Source organism: Labrus bergylta, chromosome 17, assembly GCF_963930695.1.
Source record: "Labrus bergylta chromosome 17, fLabBer1.1, whole genome shotgun sequence".
NCBI classification, from domain to species: Eukaryota; Metazoa; Chordata; class Actinopteri; order Labriformes; family Labridae; genus Labrus; species Labrus bergylta.
Window position 1 is genome coordinate 17,821,395 of NC_089211.1, and position 20,651 is coordinate 17,842,045.

Genomic DNA, 20,651 nt, shown 5'->3' on the forward strand with positions numbered 1-20,651 from the left:
ATTACAAGTAAAGGCTCCTAAGTTTAGCAAACCATTAATAGAGGCACACACAGGATTCAGTGAGCATGTATGAATCTGTTCATGTATGCAGAGGTACACATGAGTTTTTGCATCTCCATGCACATACATAATCTTCTGCACAACATGCTAACAGCACACAATACCAATGGTTTGAAACCCTTACTTTAAGAACATTTGGTGTGTTTTAACCTGGACTTACAGTCTTGTTTTCTAAAGTACAAAATAAAAGGGGGATAAAGCTGTAAGGCTTACTGCTTTTCCCACAAGAATACTCTCAGGTCCTGTCAAAGCAGATGGGTTAATATTTCAGACTGATCAATCGTATTTAAGAATCACATTTAAAGGAAAGACGTTTGGTTAACTTACCCGAACGCCTTTAGGCCCAACTGGTCCTATAGGCCCTGGTAAACCCTGAAAAACAAAGAGAGGAACTTTATTTCAGTGATTTAACAATTTCGTATTTAAACCTATTTTTTCCCCGAATACATTTTAAATGTGTGTTTTTGTTGTGTAAAGTGATGGCATTAAAACACAGAAGGTTTAAGAACACAATTTACACTCATAAAATAAGCTGTTTCTGCAAACACATTTTAACATGCACATTATTGATTCAAGATAAAAAAAATTGAACTCATTTAATTTAGAACTTTTATGTTGTATGTATGTTCTAAATCCCCTCTAGAGAGTATTTACTTCAATATTTCCCTTAGTCAGCTGTTCAACATAACCTAATTCCACTTGGCCCTCTGCCCTTACTGTGGCTCTGACTACAACTGTACCAGTCACAGCAGAGGATTTACTGCACCTGCCTGCCAGGATAACCTTTGGCACCTGGGCTTCCGACTGGACCTTGCTCTCCCTGCAGGGATCACAGAGAGAGAGAGAGAGAGAGAGAGAGAGAGAGAGAGAGAGAGAGAGAGAGAGAGAGGGAGTAAAGAGGGGAGAGAAGGAGAGGGAGTGATCAAAATTAAAGTAGCACAACACACAGGCCTGCCATTCTGCACAGTAGCAGTCAGTTTCATAGAGGGGGAAGGAGCAGAGGTGAGGTTAAAAATGTAAAATAAGTAGATGGATGTGTTTGCCTGACATAGAAAGTGGCCTTTGTATTTAAAATTCCAGCGTGGTTAGTATGTGTTTCAGTAAGTGTGTGTAGTTTATTGCAAAGGAATCTCCTTCTCTGCTTTTGGAAAAGATCATATTTGAGCTTTATGAAGCTATACTGTAAAGTGTTGGATGATATGCATGTGTAAGTGTGACTATCCATTTATTATCTATGGTTGTATTAGATCAGCAGCTAAACATTTACACTTGAATATGAAGGCCTGGTTTTTTGTTATATGCAGGTCTGACAAAGTTGCATGCAAATCCCTTCTTACTATCATCATTACTATACTGTATCACATACCGAACATGCTTTACCCACTGCTGTGCAGTTTACATAATGTCTCACGTACTGAGTACACTGACAATAGACGTGGGTATGATGATGAAATTGAATACAATCCTACGATTTCACTGTATAACAATGTTTTCATATCAAATTAAATACACCATGAAAAAGACGTGTATCCATAGAGAGAGTTTAAGGAAGTTTATCGGGATATTTTACTAAGTAATAGCATCATATAATACTGCAAAAAAAAACCTAAAAAATATCAAACATAATCTTGAGGATATATATATTCAGTATACAGAAGTTTGATTTGACTTATATAGTTTTAAAGTGGGGTAACTTTTAATTTGTTGAAAGTGTATGTAAAGTATATTTTGATTGTAAGGGTTATTTGTTATGATTGGCGCTGTATGAATAAAACCTGATTAAATAAAGTGTAAGGCAGCTTGAATTAAAAAACTAACCCTAAAACAGGATTGGTAGTTATGCCTGTAAATGTACAGAGTTAATGCACTTGGCTCCATTCCATCCCCACATTACAGCCAGTCTCTGCCCATGTACTTATTGTTAATGCTTTAACACTTGGATGTGGCCTGTGTCCTCGGAACAGAATTGACGCCAATTAAGGGTTTTGCTTATGTATGCATGGGTGAGAGTTAGCACAGCACACACACAAGGTGGGTTGTGTCCAGAATTCAAGAAGCAAGTTCGAGCGTTCGTTATAACTTCCTTTGACACACTCCGGCGTGCAGCCATGCACACTGCGTGCCTTTTGCCTCTTGGATAAATATAGAGCACAATGCAGCCAGCTAGAAGCAGACAAGAAGCGAGGCCTTCTTTAACCAGCCAGCAGCGAGGAGAGCCTCTGACTTTGGTCCACGGTGTATTACAGTAACAGAGAGTCATCAACACTCTCTGCACACCAGCTGGCCTTTGCTCCCAATAGCCTCAACATAGTCCGCTCTGCCAAACAGTTGTGCTTATTAACCCCATCCCGTGTGCTACGGGGATTCTGACTCAAGGCTGAAGTCAGCATCATCATCGTCTGTGGGAACGACGGGGGCGTTTGAGGATGGACAGTGGGAGGACGTGAGGGTGGGAGAGAAAAAATTACTGGGATTAGTAGAACAGGAACTCCCTGAACTGGTGACGTCACTTGAAGAACAGGGACCTTTCTAAAACTGTATGACAATGATGAGTCTGTTCCACTCTGCTTTGCATGACTAAGGCCTTTACTTAATGAAAACAGTAGTATGACCCAGCCCAGATGAAAATAGCCCTGGATGCTCCATACTTAAAATAGTCTTTTTGGGCTGGACCAAACAGCCAAAGTCATGTCTCCACCCTCTTGTAGCAGCGGATAAAAAAAAGTTAATTGAATCGATATCGTCAGTTTGAGGAAGAAGGAATGATAAAGGGACAGTATTAAAGGCCAATAATATTCGATTTAAGAGATGCTGAATGTTTAAAGACAATATCTTGGAAAGAAGTAAAACAAAGATTTTTTTTCTTCATATCTGCCGTGTTATGGCCGAGAGTGTGTCACTGTTGACCTAGTTGGCTTACGCGTGCTTCTCTTCCCTCTATTTTCTCTGTCTTTGGCATCACTTTCTGACATCCTGGAGAGCATTGCTGCAGTGCAGCACTTTGGCCAGATGTCAGTCCTCACCAGTACTTCAAAACAGGCTAATCTAATCTGGCGACCCTGAGTTATACACTGTGGACACACAGTAACAAACGCTAACAGAAAACAACAGGCAATTACACAACAGACTGAGGGGATGATGACCGAGCTCTTAAAGAATGAGATGAGAATATTGTGCATTGTCATAGTTAAGTCCCTGATTGTTGACATAAAGACAGAAGGACAATATTAACATATTCTTAGAGGAAAATGCATGAAGTGCAGGTGATTGGGTGTGCATCAGGTACCTTATAATATCAACATTACAACTTGAAAAGAGATGGAAGATTTGGAAATATGGACGTTTGAAGAACAGCAAAAACACAAGAGAGTGATATTTGGTATTAGAGTTTTATAGCAAAGAAAAAGGTGTAAAATAAAGTCGACAAAATACTTACAGACTCTCCAGGGAGTCCAGGTGGACCAGGGTAACCTTTCTGCCCCTAAGATACAAGAGAAAGTAGAAGTGAGTTCAACGATTTAATAAAGGAGTTATGAAAGAAAACATAAACTCTATAGAAGTCTTCAGAAGAAGAAAATCTATCAAGCATGTGGGATTGACAAGTGGAGTTTTGTGCAAAGCAAAATATGCACGTCAACGCTTACAACACAGGAGGGAGAGTTCCATGCCATATTGAATGAATCAATCTGCCTTTTTTCTCAGGGAATAAGACTTTCCACTGGCAGAGAAGTGGTGCTGGGAAAGGCTGTGCCAGGATAATGCCATGTTGAACGATATAAATGCTTTCCTGTTTGAGTCAGATAGCATGGCCCTCCCTCCGCCTGCAGAGCAAGAATACAACACTGCACACAGCCTGACATAGTGCCTGTCTTCAGTTCTGCTGACTCCAGCAATACGGACCCCCAACAAAGAGCAGAGGGAATCTAAATCAAAGATGGGAAGACATGCCTTTTGAGACCACAGTTTGATAGAGCGAGACAGCAGGAGAGACGGAAAGGAAGAAGGGAGAAAAAACAAAATACAAACAGAAGGGCAAAGAAAGGAAAGACTCCTGATGGCTCGCTTTCCTAAACCACAGCTTCTTAATGCCAAGCCAAGACTCCCCCGAGTTCCTGTAAAACCTTCCTTTAGTCCTGCAGGAGAAGAGAAGACAGCAGCCTTCTTCTCATTATGTTACATGATCACTCCCACTGGCTTAAACTTTTGAACCAGCACTTTAAAGTGCCATTGTCAGCATTGTACTCCATGTTCAGTCCTCAAATAGGTACAGCAACTGTGTCAACAATGTACTTGTTTTCCAGTATTAAAGTTAAAATAAAACACACACATTTCTTTATTTTAGGTTGCCTTTTTATAACAGATGTAATAAAAAAAAATGGCATTAAAGAAAAATCCAAGCCTTTTTTTTTTTTTAAGAACTTCAGCAGTTGCGCATCATAACATGACCACTAGGCGGAGATACTTAGTTCTGAGATGAAAATACTGTATATGAGTAATACAATTAAAAACAAACAGATGTGTCACCAGGTGCTGACAGACCACAGCCATAAAACGCCAACACAAGCAGAAATGTGTGTGTTTCCATACTTTTATGAAAGCTCTATTGGTAAGCAGTGTTGTGGAGAGAACAGGGATGGATGCACTTGCAGACACATGGCGCCCGCGACTGACCTTTCAGAACTTTCCTTCTTAAATAGTATTGCCTGTTGGACAATACTGCGTTGATGAATTTGTGTTTTTCCGACTTCGCCCAAATGCATCTTAATTGGAATGTCCATCTGTTGCTTTTTTAGTTTGAGTTCGCTTTTCCATTTTTAAGGAGATGTTGTGACCTACAGTCATTGCATTCAATTACACATACATATAGGTGCATGCAAGCTAACACAGGCAGAGGAACACACACACACACACACACACACACACACACACACACACACACACACACACACACACACACACACACACACACACACACACACACACACACACACACACACACACACACACACAGATTTATGTATTTTGTCATCTTATTACATGGCTTAGCTAGAGCACAAACATGTGCAGTGGTTCCCAAGCTGTGCTGTTAGGCCCTAAAGCTACACTTACACACAGACACTCATACACACACACATGCTATAGTTCCTTTGCATTAACCAAAGCCTCACAACCTCGGCTAGAAGAGTTCAGATCCTTATCTCACTCATTATAAGCTTGCTAATGAGAGTTGCCATTTCCACTGGGCTGCCTGTGTTTACAATGCCACTTGCTTAACGAGCATGTGGGTTCAATCAGATAAACCCACAGAGTGCTTTTCATTTACAGCAGCTCTCCGGTAGCACCCTCGAAATATTTTTCCCCCCTCATCCTCATCCAACGCCACCAAGCGGATTTAGTCTGAAATAAAATAAAAGACACATTGTGTTCGGCGATGACATGTCGCTCTGTGTACGCTTAACTTTGTGGGTGTTCAAATGAGCACACGCCTCATGTCTGTTAACAACTGTGCACCACAAGTGATGAATATGTGGGTTCTAGTCTGTCTCCACTGGCCAGTACCCTGGTAGCAAAAATACACCGCTCACCTCATTAATCTCTGCTTTCATCTTTCCACCTCTCACACTCCAAAATTCTGTCTGCAGAATGAAGCCAGATGATCGCTCAGAGCAATCGTCTGGCTTCATGCATGTGCTGCATGTATGGCAGAACATAAACCCTCCACGCGGATGTCTGGTGGGGACAAACGAAACAAACAACCTAGACGGACAATTTGGTTGTAATCTACCCGTCGGAAAAACATCCCTCATCCCATCCCTGCATGAACCGCAATCTCAGCAGCATGTTTTCTTGCATGCGTTGCTAGCACAGTGGAAGAAAGGGCAATGATTTGTTGTTTGGCTTGTGGAAAATGCAAAGAAAATGATGGTTGATTTGAATTCCCCCAAATTACGATGATGATGAGCATGTGGAGTTGTTCGTTTGAAGGGTGGGCAGGAGCTAAATGTGCAGAGTGTGGTTTGGAGGCGGTCGTGGGGAGCTTCAGACAGATTTATGTCACACAATTAACAGTCTCATATAGTGAAGAAAACGAGAATGATTAATTCACTGTCCATCCCCTGCTGGGAAATGGTTTACTGCCTATTCATAGGTTATTGATTGTGAACTATAAACAATGAACTTGTTTGGTCTAACCTATAGGCAATAGTTACTGGACTGTCCAGTTGACGGATTATGGAACGTGTGAAATTTTCATGCACATATAGGTATTTATAAGCATAAATACAAAATAAGCATATAACATTATAAGTGTCCAGTCATATTTTTGCCAGAATAAAGCCTAACAGAGTCTACATTAGTCTGTATGGGTTTGTTGACTGTTGTCTAGCTTCAGGTTCACTCTCTATCTTAACTAGTGGGAAATGGTATTGTATACGTCTTTGATCTTGTATTCTACAAAACTTTACACAACTAAATCTCAAACTGAATGTCTAAACCAATTGTTGTTCATTTTAAAAGAACATCTCTTTACAAAAAAAAACTTTTGATACTAAGTTAAGGTAAGTGCACTGATTGTAAGCTCGGTTCTGCATCAAATCTGTAACATTTCTACACTTCACAGAACAAGCACAGAAAAAAAAATAATGATTTTAAAAAAAGTTAAACATTTTTGGAAGTTCACAAATTTGCTTTCTTGCCAAGAGCATGACAAGGAGCAATACAACTCCTTATTCTATAAGTGAAGTGTGGTGCCTACAGACAGGAAGCCATTAACTTAGCGAAGTATAGGCCATTAGCTTAGCTGGGAAAACAGCTAGCCTGGCTCACACCAAACTTTACAAATATACATACAAATGTACCAAAAATGCCTTCTACTTAACAGATTGCATTCCATTTGTTTCATCCGCTTGCTTTGTAGATAACACCTAGGTCCTGTATTTTTTTTTTATTTTTTTAGCTAAGCTATGCTAACTGCATCCTGACCCCACTGAAGAATCGTGTTGTCCAAAATGTTTTTGCATCACTATGAACATTTTCAGGAAAACATCCAGATAAGCATATAGACATAGAAGTATTTACCAATCCATAGCTACAAACCCTGATGACAGAACAGTGAACCAATGAAATATGCAAATTCCCTCAACTAAACCAGAATATGAGAGGATAACTGTAGAGCAAGTCTCATTGGCTTTAAGGGGAAAAGACAGTTATAGTGTGAAAGACAGATGTGTTAAAAGGATAACATAGAGAAAAGGAAAGGAAGATGGAGGTAGTAAGGTGAGACGTGTGGCTTGTTCTGTTATGTGGCCTTGTAGTCGAGATTTGGCCCTGTGTGAGTCTCCTCTCTGTGACCTTGTCTACCATACTGAAAAGCCATTCAGGCTCTGCTTGGTAGAACAAATGTTGTGCAGAGCGGAACATGCTTGGCTTGTCTGACGGTGTAAAATCACACTCTTCCAACACACGTTCAAAGCACCACTGCTTTCCCCATTAAAAGTTTTCCATGGAAAACCAGCAGTCAAATTCCAGAAATCCCGGCTCAAGTGTCAAGCTCAGGCAGATAAAGGGCCAGTGTGTATGTGAGTGTTTGTGTGTGTGTATTTGAGTGTGTGAAAAAGGTGGAAGGAAAAAAAAAAAAGAGAGATGAAAACAGAGGAAAACATGCCGTTGTCCCGTTTTCCTAAACCACACGTTCAGAGTAACAAGCCAGGCAAGCGAGACAGAGCAAGTCAAACAGTTAGAGAGGTATGAAGAGGTAGAAAGAGCACATGGATGTTTCAGGGTGGCCTGCCTCTTGCATGTACGGTAATTGCAAAGAAAACCTCATTTGATTTTTAATATTATGTGTCCGTCTGTGAAGAGACCTGCATTAGGACAAGACACGTCTGGGGACTTTCCACCTGAGCTGACCCGAAGAGAAACAGTACAAAACAATACCTGTTCTCAGTCAGTCTGCCCTACAACTGTACAGTAACAGCTCTGTCACTGAAGGTGTGATGTGTAGACATGTAGGATGTGAGGCACAGCTGACACCTCAGGGAGTTCATTGTACGTTGTTTAACGAGTTAATAAGCGTCTCTCTGGTCGTGTACGGAAAGGAAGCTGACTCCTCGCGGCTTATTTCACAAGTTTCCTCAACAGTCATCATGCCTGTGGTTCATTGAGTAAAACCTGAGGCATGCTGGGATGTTGAGAGCGTTTGTGTTGATGAACTTGCCATGGTAACAGGTTGGAAGAACTGAGGTTCTTATGTCATTAACCATTTTCACACAATGGCTATTTTCCTCTTAAGGCCACACAAGGGGTCACTGCTGCGAGAATGACTTACTGCTTCTTTCCAGGTTTGTATATTGAATAAATGTTGGTAATTTTACAAAAAGTTTTAATATCACTGGATCTCAAGATACTTAGCTACTAAAAAGACAACGTATAGCCAAAATCAGGAGGGAAATCGTTTCACATTTCAAAGCATTAAAGATCTTTGATAACCCATTAGCTACTGTTACACAACAGCTAACATTAGCATGTAAACACTCCCTGGCTAACATCACTATTTGGAGCACAAAGGGATAGGACGAGTATACACTCTTAGATAACGGTAACGCTAGCAAGCTAACAGTCATTTTAGCTTGGAATTGGTTGAACACTAAAAAAAAGATATTGTGACTTAGCTATAGTCAGTTAACAAATAACCTGTGATGTTTTTACCTTAAAATATGACCAAACTTCCCTCTGAATCTTTGCTTTCCATTTCTTCTAAGCTGCTAGTCAATCATAAAGCTGTGAAATGTTCACAGTTTCTCATATTCCCATTGATTTTTAACCTGGATCAAAGGAGCACGCATCTTTAGAGCATTTTACTTTCCCTCTCTGAGCGTAACATTGGAAGATAATGGCTGCCCCCATTGTGAATATGCATAAATTCTTGCTCCTAAAAAGCAGCAACAATGTGCCCTTAGGTAAATTTAAAGAGCATCTGCACTGTTCATCTTGGTGTAGACAGGAAGGGAGTGTAGGTCTGTAGTCACGGTCTGTGTTCCTGCCAGGTGAGCTTACCTTTGTGCTAAACAATAATTTGTGGCTAACCTCAGAGCCGTGTAAGCTGTCGTTCTTGGACTGCTAGTCTCTCACCTGCAGCCCTGATTTTAATGTCACGGTGTAAATTTCTGATAGGCCGTCAAATCACTGCCAGGACTCATTAAGTTTGAGAGAACCCTGTGAATGTTTCCCCCCACCTTTACATTTTCCACTCTGACTGTGTGTAAAAGAGAGAGACAAAGACATACAAATGGACACAGAGACATACACAGAGGAAAGCAGACCCCTAACAAAAGCCATATGTTGAGCTCGAGTTAGTCATCCAACTGGAGTCTGTTACAGTGCACTGGGGCTCAGAGGAAGACAGAGAATACATACAGAGGGGCTTTACACCTCTGCTGAAATACATACAATTTACAGGCTTTGTTCAAACATGCAACTGATTCCTCTACTTTGTTCCAAATGCTGCATCAGATCTGTGTGTTACATAACTTCAGGGGGAAAGATTTATGAAAACTTCTACTTTATCCATATATTTTGTGTAAATATTTAAAAAAAAAAAAAAAAAAAAGTATTTTACCCATTTGTCAACACTCTCTAGGCTATATTCTTAACTAAATTATTAGACAACTCCTCTAGATTGCAGTCGTCTATCGTCGTGATTGCAGTTGTTTTTTGAATCGATTTTTTCTTTTTAATAAACAGTTATTCTCTCACTCTTAACCTCCTGACACCGGTTGTCCATCCTGGGGTATAGGTATGCCTACCCAGGCTGTATATCACTGCTTTTTTGTATCATTTTATAAACATAAACTGACCAAAAAGCCGTCATGCATTCACCAAATCCTAAACATGGACACATCCTTCAAACTTTCCATTGGACTTCAACTCCTTCTTGTTCCAGTCCTTTCTATTAGAATATATGTCCTGCATCTCCTTCCCTAGTCTCATTAATCAATCAAGTTGTGACTTCAGTAACATCTAAGACACTGGTAAGTCTGTGTTTCAATGCATGATCCCCATCCTCGTTTCTCTGATGACAAAAACTTCCCCCCTTCATCCCTCATGACATCCTTCCTGCCAACATTAAGACCCCTCTGAGCTGGATCCAGCAAACACAGATGGAAAAAATGGTGACGACAGCACAAACAAAGACAGAATGATGGAGAGAATTAAGGAGAGAAAGACAAGGGTCTCCACAGAGATCAGTGGGTTTGTGCACAAATACACACAGATACAAAAAAAGCATGACAACAGACACCATCCAACAGCACAGGGATTAGGAAATGGTGACAGTGACTCATGCAGACTTTCGTTTCTGGGATTTCCCTAATTTTTAAATTTGCAGATGGAAGCACTGTGCTCAATCAAAACATAGATTGGCATGTATTTGAGAAAAGTGACTTCCATTGAATTAGTAGGAATTTGGTTTCCCGAGTATTCAGAAGGTTTGGTGGAAGCTTCGCTGTTCTGTCTTACCTTCCTCCCTTCTTGGCCAGCCAGTCCAACCGGGCCAACAATCCCTGAGTCTCCCTTTAAGACAAAGCAAGAATGTCAAAAAAAAGCAGTAATGAAACAATGACTGGTTGCACAAATGGCTATCATAAATGTGCCATGAGCTTGCCAAACACAGCATTTTTAACAAACCAATGCAGCATGTAGGGAATTAAAGACATAATACCTTCACTCCTTTAGGTGCTGGTCCAGGTGAAATGCCAGGGTCTCCTTTTCTCCCCTAATACAAAGCAGAAAAACACAAAGGTGGACTTTGTAAGGGTGAAAAATACCCTGCTGCAATTGAGTGATTTCAATCTCTAAAAGTGTGTGACTAAGACCTGTAATAGCTCAAAAATGTAACGGCCAACACCTTTCATATGGAATAAGGAAAATGTTAATCCTACAAAAGATTGCCATATAAATCACATTCTAGATGTTAGGAAGTTACAAGTAATGGTTAGGATTGAGTTACCATGTGACTGATAAATTCAAAGCACAGATGGTTTTCTTAGCTGCCTTAATGTGGGCTCAGTCCCTATCCAGTCACACACACACACACACACACACACACACACACACACACACACACACACGCACACACACACACAACAAGCTTCATTGTCATCAGGTAACAATAATGGAGCTCCGGCACATCAAAGCTATGAATCGGAAATTACACTGAGTGCTGACTCCTTCTCTCTCCATGGCCCCCTGCTATTTACAACTTTGTTTCATTTATTAACGATGAAAGAGGAAGGATAGCGGTGCACCCCGGAGACATCAAACACTTCAGAGTCATTCTCTCAACACACCTTCCAGGTAGAAAGAAGCCAGCTCTGAACAACTCTGCTTTAAAAAAGGGCTTTTCCTTCAATGAGACAACATTTCAAATGTTTACCTGTTGACTGAAATGTTTACCTTTTGACCTGAGTGTTCTTAAATGTGGCATGTTTATTTACATATCTTAGACATACAGTATTTATAAACTACCTTTATTACCTTCATCATTTTTATTTTTTTACATGATGGAGGGGTTATGACACAAACCAACAAATGTCCCTGGTCAATACAATAAGTGCCTTACAATAACAGTTGTCCCTTTCAGACTTATGGCAACTAGTAAAATCCTCATCAAATGCACTTAAAAGTAAAACTACCTATAAATCTCAGTAGTTCAATTGTTGGCAGAGTATGGCGAATTCCTAGAGACTCCAAGAGGTCACTACTCCCAGACAAGAAATAGTCAGACTCCATAACCACACATCCCACATAAAACTACCATTTACCACTACTATCACTTGAACACTTAAAGGTTTTAGATATAAGTAATCCAACATAGGCTTCAGAAGTGATGTCAAGGGAATTTTGTTACTTTTAGACAAAGCCATGCCAGCTGCCTCCCTCTATAACATGTTTAGGTTAAACTACCAACATTTCTATCTAGTTCTCCAAAAAGAAAAATATGTGATTGCAGAAAATCAAACTAAACTAATCAAATACTCGCCCTATCAATAGTTTTTTACGAAAAGGTTGAAGCTGTTCATTATACAACAACTTGTGGTCATCTTCATAATAATTAAAAAAAACGAGACTATACAGACAAACTTTGTGAAAGGTTATTGACATGAACTCTACTTAATCTGCACGGCTTGGAAAGGTCACACTAACAGATCTATTTATTTTATTAGTGATGAATGGTGTTGAATTTAAAGGAAAGATTTAGAAATGTTGGGAAGATAGTTGTTTGAACTGCTTTTGTGGTAAGTCGTTTTTTTTTTTGCTGCTGGCTATAGCATCACACTTATATATCACACAGATATGAAAGTGATGCCAATACTACAATCTAAGTTAAAACATCAAAATATTCCTTTGAGCAAAAACAGATGAAGTATTGGGTACATAATAATTGGAAGGGGATTCTCAAATCTGCAGAGTGCAAGTATAGGAAGAATAAATTACTTTAGTGATACAAAGACAAACACTGTCTTTTTACTTGACCTGTAGAGGTCAGGGCTCTGGGGAGAGTGGAACACAGATGTCATGCATGGCATTTTTAAAATGTGCCCTAAATATAGGTAGTTCTTCTCACTATGTACTCTTAGCACACAGTGCCAGAGGTCAAGGGTGTTTGCTAGGGTACAAATCAGTCTAGAAAAAAGATGCAGAGAATTTGTCTTGAGCCGGGTCACCTCCTGTTCAAGCGTTAAAATTAGACAGATTTATTAGAAGTTCTCACTTTCCGACTCAATGTTTCCCTGGAGCTCTGATAAATCACTTCAAGCCTCCATGGTGTCCAACTACCCTTTACCCTCCCGCTTGAGTTGCAATGTGTAGCACAAAGACTTTTTCTTGACACAGAAACATCGTTAAAATTCATACACATAAAAGCAATTCTGGAGTTTAAAGCCAATAGATCTGCAAGAATATGGAAAGCGTTCATGACATTTGAGTATAAAACAGATGACAGTCATTGTTTAAGCACACATGTTAAAGTGATGCAGTTATACGGTTCTTAAGTATGAACTGCAGAGGTGTCTGAGTGTCTGAAACTGCCAGGTGTGGCTACTCTGCCATGAACTTAAATGGCCCTGAATCTTCCGCCATAAAGCTCCATTACCCCCAATACTCTTTATGGAATCCAGCTGATTCCTCCTCATCCTCAAATGATTGTTGGTCACATTAGAGGCTATACCAGGTCATAAAGGTGTTATTCAATTAGGCATAGAAACCGGTACATCATCAAATTATGTGGAAAAATACATGTTGTACCCGGGTGAAAAAAGAAAGGCTAACTTGAGTAATAGAGTGTGTAAGATACCTTGAGCCCGGATGGACCAGGTCGGCCAGGGTTTCCATGGGGACCAGGGGCGCCCTGTGGAAAAGCCAGAGAGAGAGGAAGACATAATCAAAAGGTGAGCAAGAACTCAATCAATCTTCATATTGGAGGTCATAATGGAGGTGAGGCAGACTGCGGCTTTGCTACTGTGAATGAGACCACAGAGGGGGATGGGGGGGGGGGGTCGAGGGCAAAGACTGTCTGGAGAACCTCAGCCTTCGTGCTACTTTAACCTATTTTCCTATACATCAGCTGTGTGTGTGGTGAGGTATTTGGAGTTGGTGTTTGAGGTAGAAGCTTGTGGAAAATGGGGCTCTGTGGGGCTGCTTCACCATATGGAGGTGGTTTTCCTGCCCCCACCCCTTTAGCCCCACACTCAACAAGCCCCCCCAAACACACATATGCCAAACATCTTAATGAGTAATGCAGATCATCTTGTATCATAACATTTTGAATTCTTTCTCTGGTGGACGTTTTAGTTTGGGTTGGCTTTTGCTGGGGGAAATTAACACAACCTTGTGTGAAAGCAAACAAAGCAAGTTCTACAGTAGCAGCATATTGGTAACATGAACCATCTCCAGCAGCCCCCATGGGAAGCTTTGCAGAAAACCTTCAAAAAACAGAGAATAATTTTTCACAATTTTTTCCTAAGTTGAAACAGCAGCCATCAGACAAGCACAAAGGTTGTGTCTGTGTGTCTTTCGGCCTCCTCTTTCTCTGAATGACTTTTTCCTTTGGATCTCTGACCTCACTCCTGCACCTCCGCGTGGTGCGGCACCCTTGGGCCCCTAACCTACCCTTGCTTTGGGTCAAGGGTCGAGCGAGTCAGAGAGGGCGGAAAAACTACTTTATGAGCCGGGTTAGCAAGTTTGACTGAGGTGAGTCAAAACAAATCAGGGAATCAGGGGATCAACAAGGGCATAGAGCGCCATCCAGACAGGCGGCTCTCTATATAATCCCACAGGGAAGAAAAAGCTATCTGGAGGTTTGGGCTGGGTTATACAGCACAACAAAAAGCCCTTTGAGAAAAGTAGAAAAACAGACATACTGGTTGGATGCAGACATGACAACATAAATGCCTTTGACTGTAAGCGCTCTTCCTGTCAGAGGATGCTTTGATGACAGTCATGTCTGAATCACTTCAGACAGAACTTTTCATGACTGACCAGGACATTACTAAGCATTAGTAAAAGGTGTTGTTATAACTAATGGACAACCAAAGACTGATAAGACAAAATGCAAAACAATAAGAAAAGATAAGATAAGATAACAATGCGATGAAATTAGTCTTAGACTCGACAGTGTTAACAAGATGTGATATAATGTCTAGGATAGTGCCTTAAATCTTTTGACTCCACTGGTTACTAAAAGAAGTCTGATTGAATAAAACCAGATGGGACAATGACCCTTCATTTGGTTTCTATTTTTTCACCTCAGTAAACATTTTCAAAAGAAGCGAATGGTCTAAATCACGGATGAAAAGTCATTTTTCAAATACTGTTGGGTGTTTATTTTTGAAAATTGACCAATCTAGAATAATATAAGAGAGATAAATTGTCTTCACAGATGCCTGTCAATCAGAAGAGAAGTTGCAATCTGAATCGTTCCTGACATCCTGGTATGGTTTGCCTCTGGTAAAAAATAAAATAAAATAAAAAATGGATTGGGACGACCAAGCTGCTGAAAAAAGGGGATCAGGAACCAATTGGAGACGTCATTGCGGTCAAGTCCACTTTTTTGTTAAGTGTATGTGGGAAGCACAAAAAAAAAAAAAAAAATCTGTGCAAGACTTAAACATGCCCATCTGTTTTTAGTTATGTTTTACAAATGAGATATTTTCATACCAAGGATTCTCAAGTTTTAAAGATGTAGCTTCTTTCCCTCCCACAATCTCTTTTATTCTTTTGGTTTCAGATGGTGCTCTCTCTCTCTCTCTCTCTCTCTCTCTCTCTCTCTCTCTCGACTTACTGTGTCCAGACAGTGCTGTAGTGCCCTGAATAACCTTGAACAAACTAGACATGTTTGAATTACGTGCTTCAAAATTAACCCTGTGGTTTACCACAGCCTGGGCAGTACACTGGTGGGCACAGGCTGGCACCCACATTTGGTACCGGGCTCTCCCTTACATGTTGTGTCCCCTTCTCGCACAACAGGTGTCTAATTAGAGAAGAGCAGGGTGGGGTGCACACAAGCTGAGCTATCAAATGAAAAACCACCAACCTCTGAACAGCAATGCAGGGCGTTACTGTGGTTCCTGTGGTAATAATCCTGCTAGCTGCTACAGATTTTAAGTTGGTACTAAATGGTCCAAAGCCAGACGAATGATAGCTCCAAATGTTTCATGTTCTGGAAACATGCATGCTGCCCACTCTGCGGCATATAAATGTCTGTCCTTGAGTCTATACATTTTATATCACCACATGTGCAACTTAAAGCCAAAAAATGCATAGGCACTTATGGATCTTAAATGTGGATCCATGATGTCACTCTCAAGGTTACAGTCCCACACTGAATATTCTAGCAGGTCCTTTTAATGGGCTTTGCTGTAAACATAGTCCTACTTTCAACACTATCTTGTAAAAGGCAGTTTAAATGTATACACAGCCACCAAATTAAAGATAAAACAGATGTTGCATGATGCTGTGCCAAATGAGAGCAGAAGGGGCAAATTCTGATAAAACTAACATTAGACCAAGAGCATGTGAAACCACTGGATGTCTTCATAATTAAAGAGCACAGTCTGAAGACACACACTGACACGCACACAGAAGTTCTGCCTCTGAGGATTCAGGACAATATTTCAGTTTATTATAGCAGCAACAGCAGAATTTGCACTCTAATGCCACATAAATTACAGTAAAACTTCTTAATAACTAAAGCAGACAAGGCAAATGAATTAAGCGTCGCTGGGGAAAAAGCCAATAAATGACTTGGCTTCAAAAGCCAACATTTTAAGAGCTAAATAAATCATGCAGGGTCCAGATTATAAGAAAAAGGAAATAATAAGTAATCCAAAGTATTATTAGGGCAACAATAATCTATTTAGCTCATAATAACCCTGACAAGTTTCAAAATAATGATGTAAACTTGGAGTTACTTTTATGCCAAACATCTCAGACCTGGTTGTAAAAAAAAGGTATAAAACTGCTCAAACAGGTATTGCAAAAATAATGAACTGAGCTATGGTATGTGATTTTTATTGTCCCCGAGCTTATTACAGTAAAGTTCCAAAGGAGAGATCCATATACACAGTTTACTCTGAGGATTATACGGAGCCTTAAAAAGGCTGGTGTTACAAAAACAGACTAAGAAGAGCTCAACACCTTTACACATTTGAAAGTTCAATCTAGCTGAAGGTTGCCAGGTTTCTTCATGCAATGTCCATCTGGAATCTGAATTAGCTTTAAGAAGGTGCAGCACGGTGGGGGAAAAAGGAGAGGAAGCATGAGGAAAGATGGGCGACAGAGGGTCCCCCCCCCCCTCAGACAAAGACCCTATTGACCCAGCAGGCTCCAGTTGAAGCAGCCAGTCTTCAGATAGATAAAGGCCTGTGTGCCCCTCGATACATCCACTGCACGTTTCCTCTCACACCCTTCTACCACCGTCCCAAAAAAAAAGAAAGAAGATCTCACCCGGACTATACACGGACACCTAGCAAAGGCTTCTGTACTGACAGTGGTTGCCATAGTGATGGCGTCTCACACTCACATGTGTGGGATCAGAGGTCAAGGTTCATGGGTGGTGCTACAGGGCTTCAATGGTGCTCTGTGTGTCATCATGCAGACTTCCAGTAATCCAAGGATACGGCGGGTCATGCAAAAAAAAAAAAAAATGCAAACAGCTCTTTCCGGGACAGGACTTTTGTTTTCTCATAAAGAGATGACGCTAATGATCGAATCGTGCTATGCTAACAGTGGAAATGCACCCTATGCAACTTGCAGCGAGGGTGCAGATTTGAGTTCATTATTTCAGTGATGAACAAGTGTTTTTCTTTGGCCAAATTGAAATCACATTCTTAGCAGGCTGGGTTTGGGAGAATTTAGACAACATGTGTTTCTGAGTATGTTTAAGTGTGTGTATATGGCGCTTAGTGTTTGCACACGCATGTCAACAAGCAATTAAACTTGATAAATGCTTTTGTTTACAGGAAAGCTCCATAATCTGTCTCAATCTTTATATAGGCAGGCCATAAACACAACCACATATGTCTGTGCGGCACGGCGTGGGATTTGCACTTTGGCGTGTGTACATGTTTTTGTGAGTCTGGATGTATGCGTTAAGCAGAATGCCTGTGAGGTCAGAGTCAGACACTGGCAGTATGTTTGCAACTGACCTCTTATTAAAGTGGCATCACAACCAAAGACCTTTGTTTTTTTTATATTTTTTTTTATTGAAGAGACTTGTTTTCATTGTGTGTGCTTTGCAAAGCAACCACTTCCACTGACAATGCCACAGGCAGTTCAACAGCTGCTCTGCTTCGGCTGACAAAGGACACGTCTGAGCTGCCAGGATGTGAATCAGTAGAAGGTGGTTGGTTGATACATAGTGCTGATGAATGGAGTGTGAGACAGAAGCGTGGCTTTACCAAGGACAAGGTTGAGTCCAACCTTTAATGTCCACCCTGCAACTTAAACTGCAGTGCATATAGGTAACTTTTTTCTTTCAATATCTAAGTGAATTTGAGTCGTTTCTTTCTTGTCAAACGAGAAATTCTTCACAGGAACATCAAGGTGAATTTGGTGCATATTTTGGATAAGCTGCTGCTTGGCCGCACAAAAATAGTTCCAGTCAGAGTGCCACTATAAAGTACTTGGCTTAGTCAAGCTCTGTGCGAAAAAAAATTAAGCCCAATTAAAGTTTTATTTCTAGTAAGATTGATTTGGATCATTAGAAATCCACCTAAGTGGAGCTGATTTTGTGGAACTGTTACTTGAGACGGGATAGGAGTTGCTGCTGGGGCTTAAATAGCTTTAATTAGAACCAGACAAAGACCTCCTTATATATTGTGGTGGGGGATCACAGAGAGTTTAGCTGAACAGCCTCTCAGACACAGAGTAGTATTTAAACGAAAAAAAGGTACACAAGCACAGGCATCTTAACATATTTGCATGTGGGAGCACATGAGATTTAACCATTTAATGTAAATTGCATTCAGTTGACCCAACTCTGCAACAACTGAGTAGTTATTAATCAAAGTGATAGAAAATGAACAAGAAACGTCTTTTGTGGTCAAATAAATGGTCATCAGGTGGTTTTTGAGATATTTCAGTGGGGATCAAAGAAGTGAAAGGACTAACTGCTGACTTCGAGCCACAATACTAACAGCTTAAATTTAAAAATGTACATCTGAGAAGGAAACGAGCCAGGAGTGAAACAGTGTCAATTTAACTGCCTTGGAGAAAGAGGCCTTTCATTAGTTCAGAATGGGATTCCTATGAAGTGTCGCTGCAGTCTGCTGCAAAAGCTCAATGAGGAGAAGAAAGTCCAGTGGAGCCATGTGTTCTCTGTATGTTTACAGTGCTTTTATTAGGCATCCTGTGGCACAGGCAGTCTTTTGAAAGGCCGTCTTTATAGGATCTTTCCTGTTTATGCTTAGGGGTGGGAGGTCAGCGCTCGCAGCCCTGTGCTGAATATGGTCAATTCCGCCTGCATAGGAAAACTTTGTGAGTCTGCACGTGTGTGTGTGTGTGTGTGCGCGTGCGTGTTTGTGTGTGAGTGTTTTGGTGTGTCAGCTGGGTGATGGGAGGCATTTAAAGTCATGTGGGAGTCTGGTTTGGCAGGTTATATTGTGACTGCAAAAAATGGAGTAGGACTATGCCTTCTGGGCTGGAACCCACAGATATAGTCCTCTCTGTCTGTCTGTCTGTCGGTTGGTCTGTCTGTTTGTTTCTGTTTTTGAGTCACCTCCCTGCCAAAGGTTTATTCACTGCTTGTTGGTGTCTGAGCTCTTAGTCAACATGCATGGCAGCAGCAAAGCAAAAATCACAAACACACACAGACAGACAGAAAACTACCAGTAAAGCTAAATAAAGACAGCTCAATACATGATGCCATGTTAAACAAAATCATGGTTTGAACGCCAGATAAAGTTACTTCTCAATGAAACAGAGTGACAAAAAAGACTTACCCTAGGACCCCTCTTGCCTGGCAGGCCCGCCTTCCCTGGAGGTCCTGGCAGTCCCTGGAGAGAAAGAGAGAGAGCATTCATTCAGTGATGCATTCAGATCATGTCGATATCTCAGCAATCTCCTTTAATCTCACGATCTAGACCATCAGGTAGTTTACTCCTCAAGCAGGGGCTACATAAAAAGTGACACCTTTTCACTCCAAAGTAAACCCATCGCAAGGTGATGAGAGTTCAGCCTTATCCACCAGGAAGTTCTGAGTTTGTGCAGCAGGAAACCGTAGAAACCGTAGAAATAACAGGTCATTTCCTTGCGCCACTCAATGCCTGCTGTGTGGCTCTATCAGCCTTGTGCTCATTCGTTTTCTTTTAATCAAAAAAGAGGGAAAGGAGAAGTGAAGAAAAACAGAGGGCCTGCAGAAAAAAAAAGAGCTACCTGCAGAGCTCTGGATCCTGATGCATGTGTTATGACCTCCATATGTCATTTTTTGAATGCTTTGTGGTTCTGTAAATGCATTCAGTGAGTTTATTGTATTGTTAAATGTAATCCCCGAGGTAACATAGATATCAAAAAGGAGTAACATTGCAGCAGCATCTACCATAAAGTGAAGGGAAGGTTGTAGCCTTTGTGTAGTTTCACTTATCACAAGGCTATGAATTTAAAGACACAAAGCCCAAAACTACCTTCAAAACACCGCAAACCCTCTTAAATACACTAAAGACCTGAAGTCTAAAGGTTATAGGGATTATAGCAATTACTGGCATGTAACATACTGTCTGTGGTGGGTGTTTTTTTTTTTCAAATCGCTGTGAGGATTATAATTGCCCCCCCCCTACCATCACATTGAGGAAGACCTACATGGTTGAGACCACCCCCCTTGTTACAGGTGGTGTGCCCTATGGTGGCATTCATTCAGGACTTGTCAATATCAACACACACTCCCGTCCATCCTCACACGTCCACCCCCTCTGCATGCCCAAGTCTTCCTTCCTTACACTTGTTTGTTTGTTTGTTTATTCCTAATGTCTTCCTCTCTTTGTAACTGTAACTTTAACCCATCTCTTTCAGTCAAAGAGAATTTGTTTGTTTGTTACCCA

At 40.8% G+C, this 20,651-nt stretch overlaps 1 protein-coding gene across 1 annotated transcript in view; it reads right to left on the reverse strand.

The window, feature by feature from the left end:
- col27a1a (collagen, type XXVII, alpha 1a) overlaps nt 1-20,651 on the reverse strand; it is a 67,094-nt gene that overhangs the window by 33,238 nt on the left and 13,205 nt on the right. The window contains exons 4-10 of the mRNA XM_020634653.3: nt 19,557-19,610; nt 13,412-13,465; nt 10,778-10,831; nt 10,576-10,629; nt 3,497-3,541; nt 827-880; nt 388-432 (exon numbers count right to left, since the gene is read on the reverse strand). Coding sequence (XP_020490309.2) covers nt 388-432; nt 827-880; nt 3,497-3,541; nt 10,576-10,629; nt 10,778-10,831; nt 13,412-13,465; nt 19,557-19,610 — 360 coding nt within the window. The remainder of the gene's footprint in view (nt 1-387; nt 433-826; nt 881-3,496; nt 3,542-10,575; nt 10,630-10,777; nt 10,832-13,411; nt 13,466-19,556; nt 19,611-20,651) is intronic.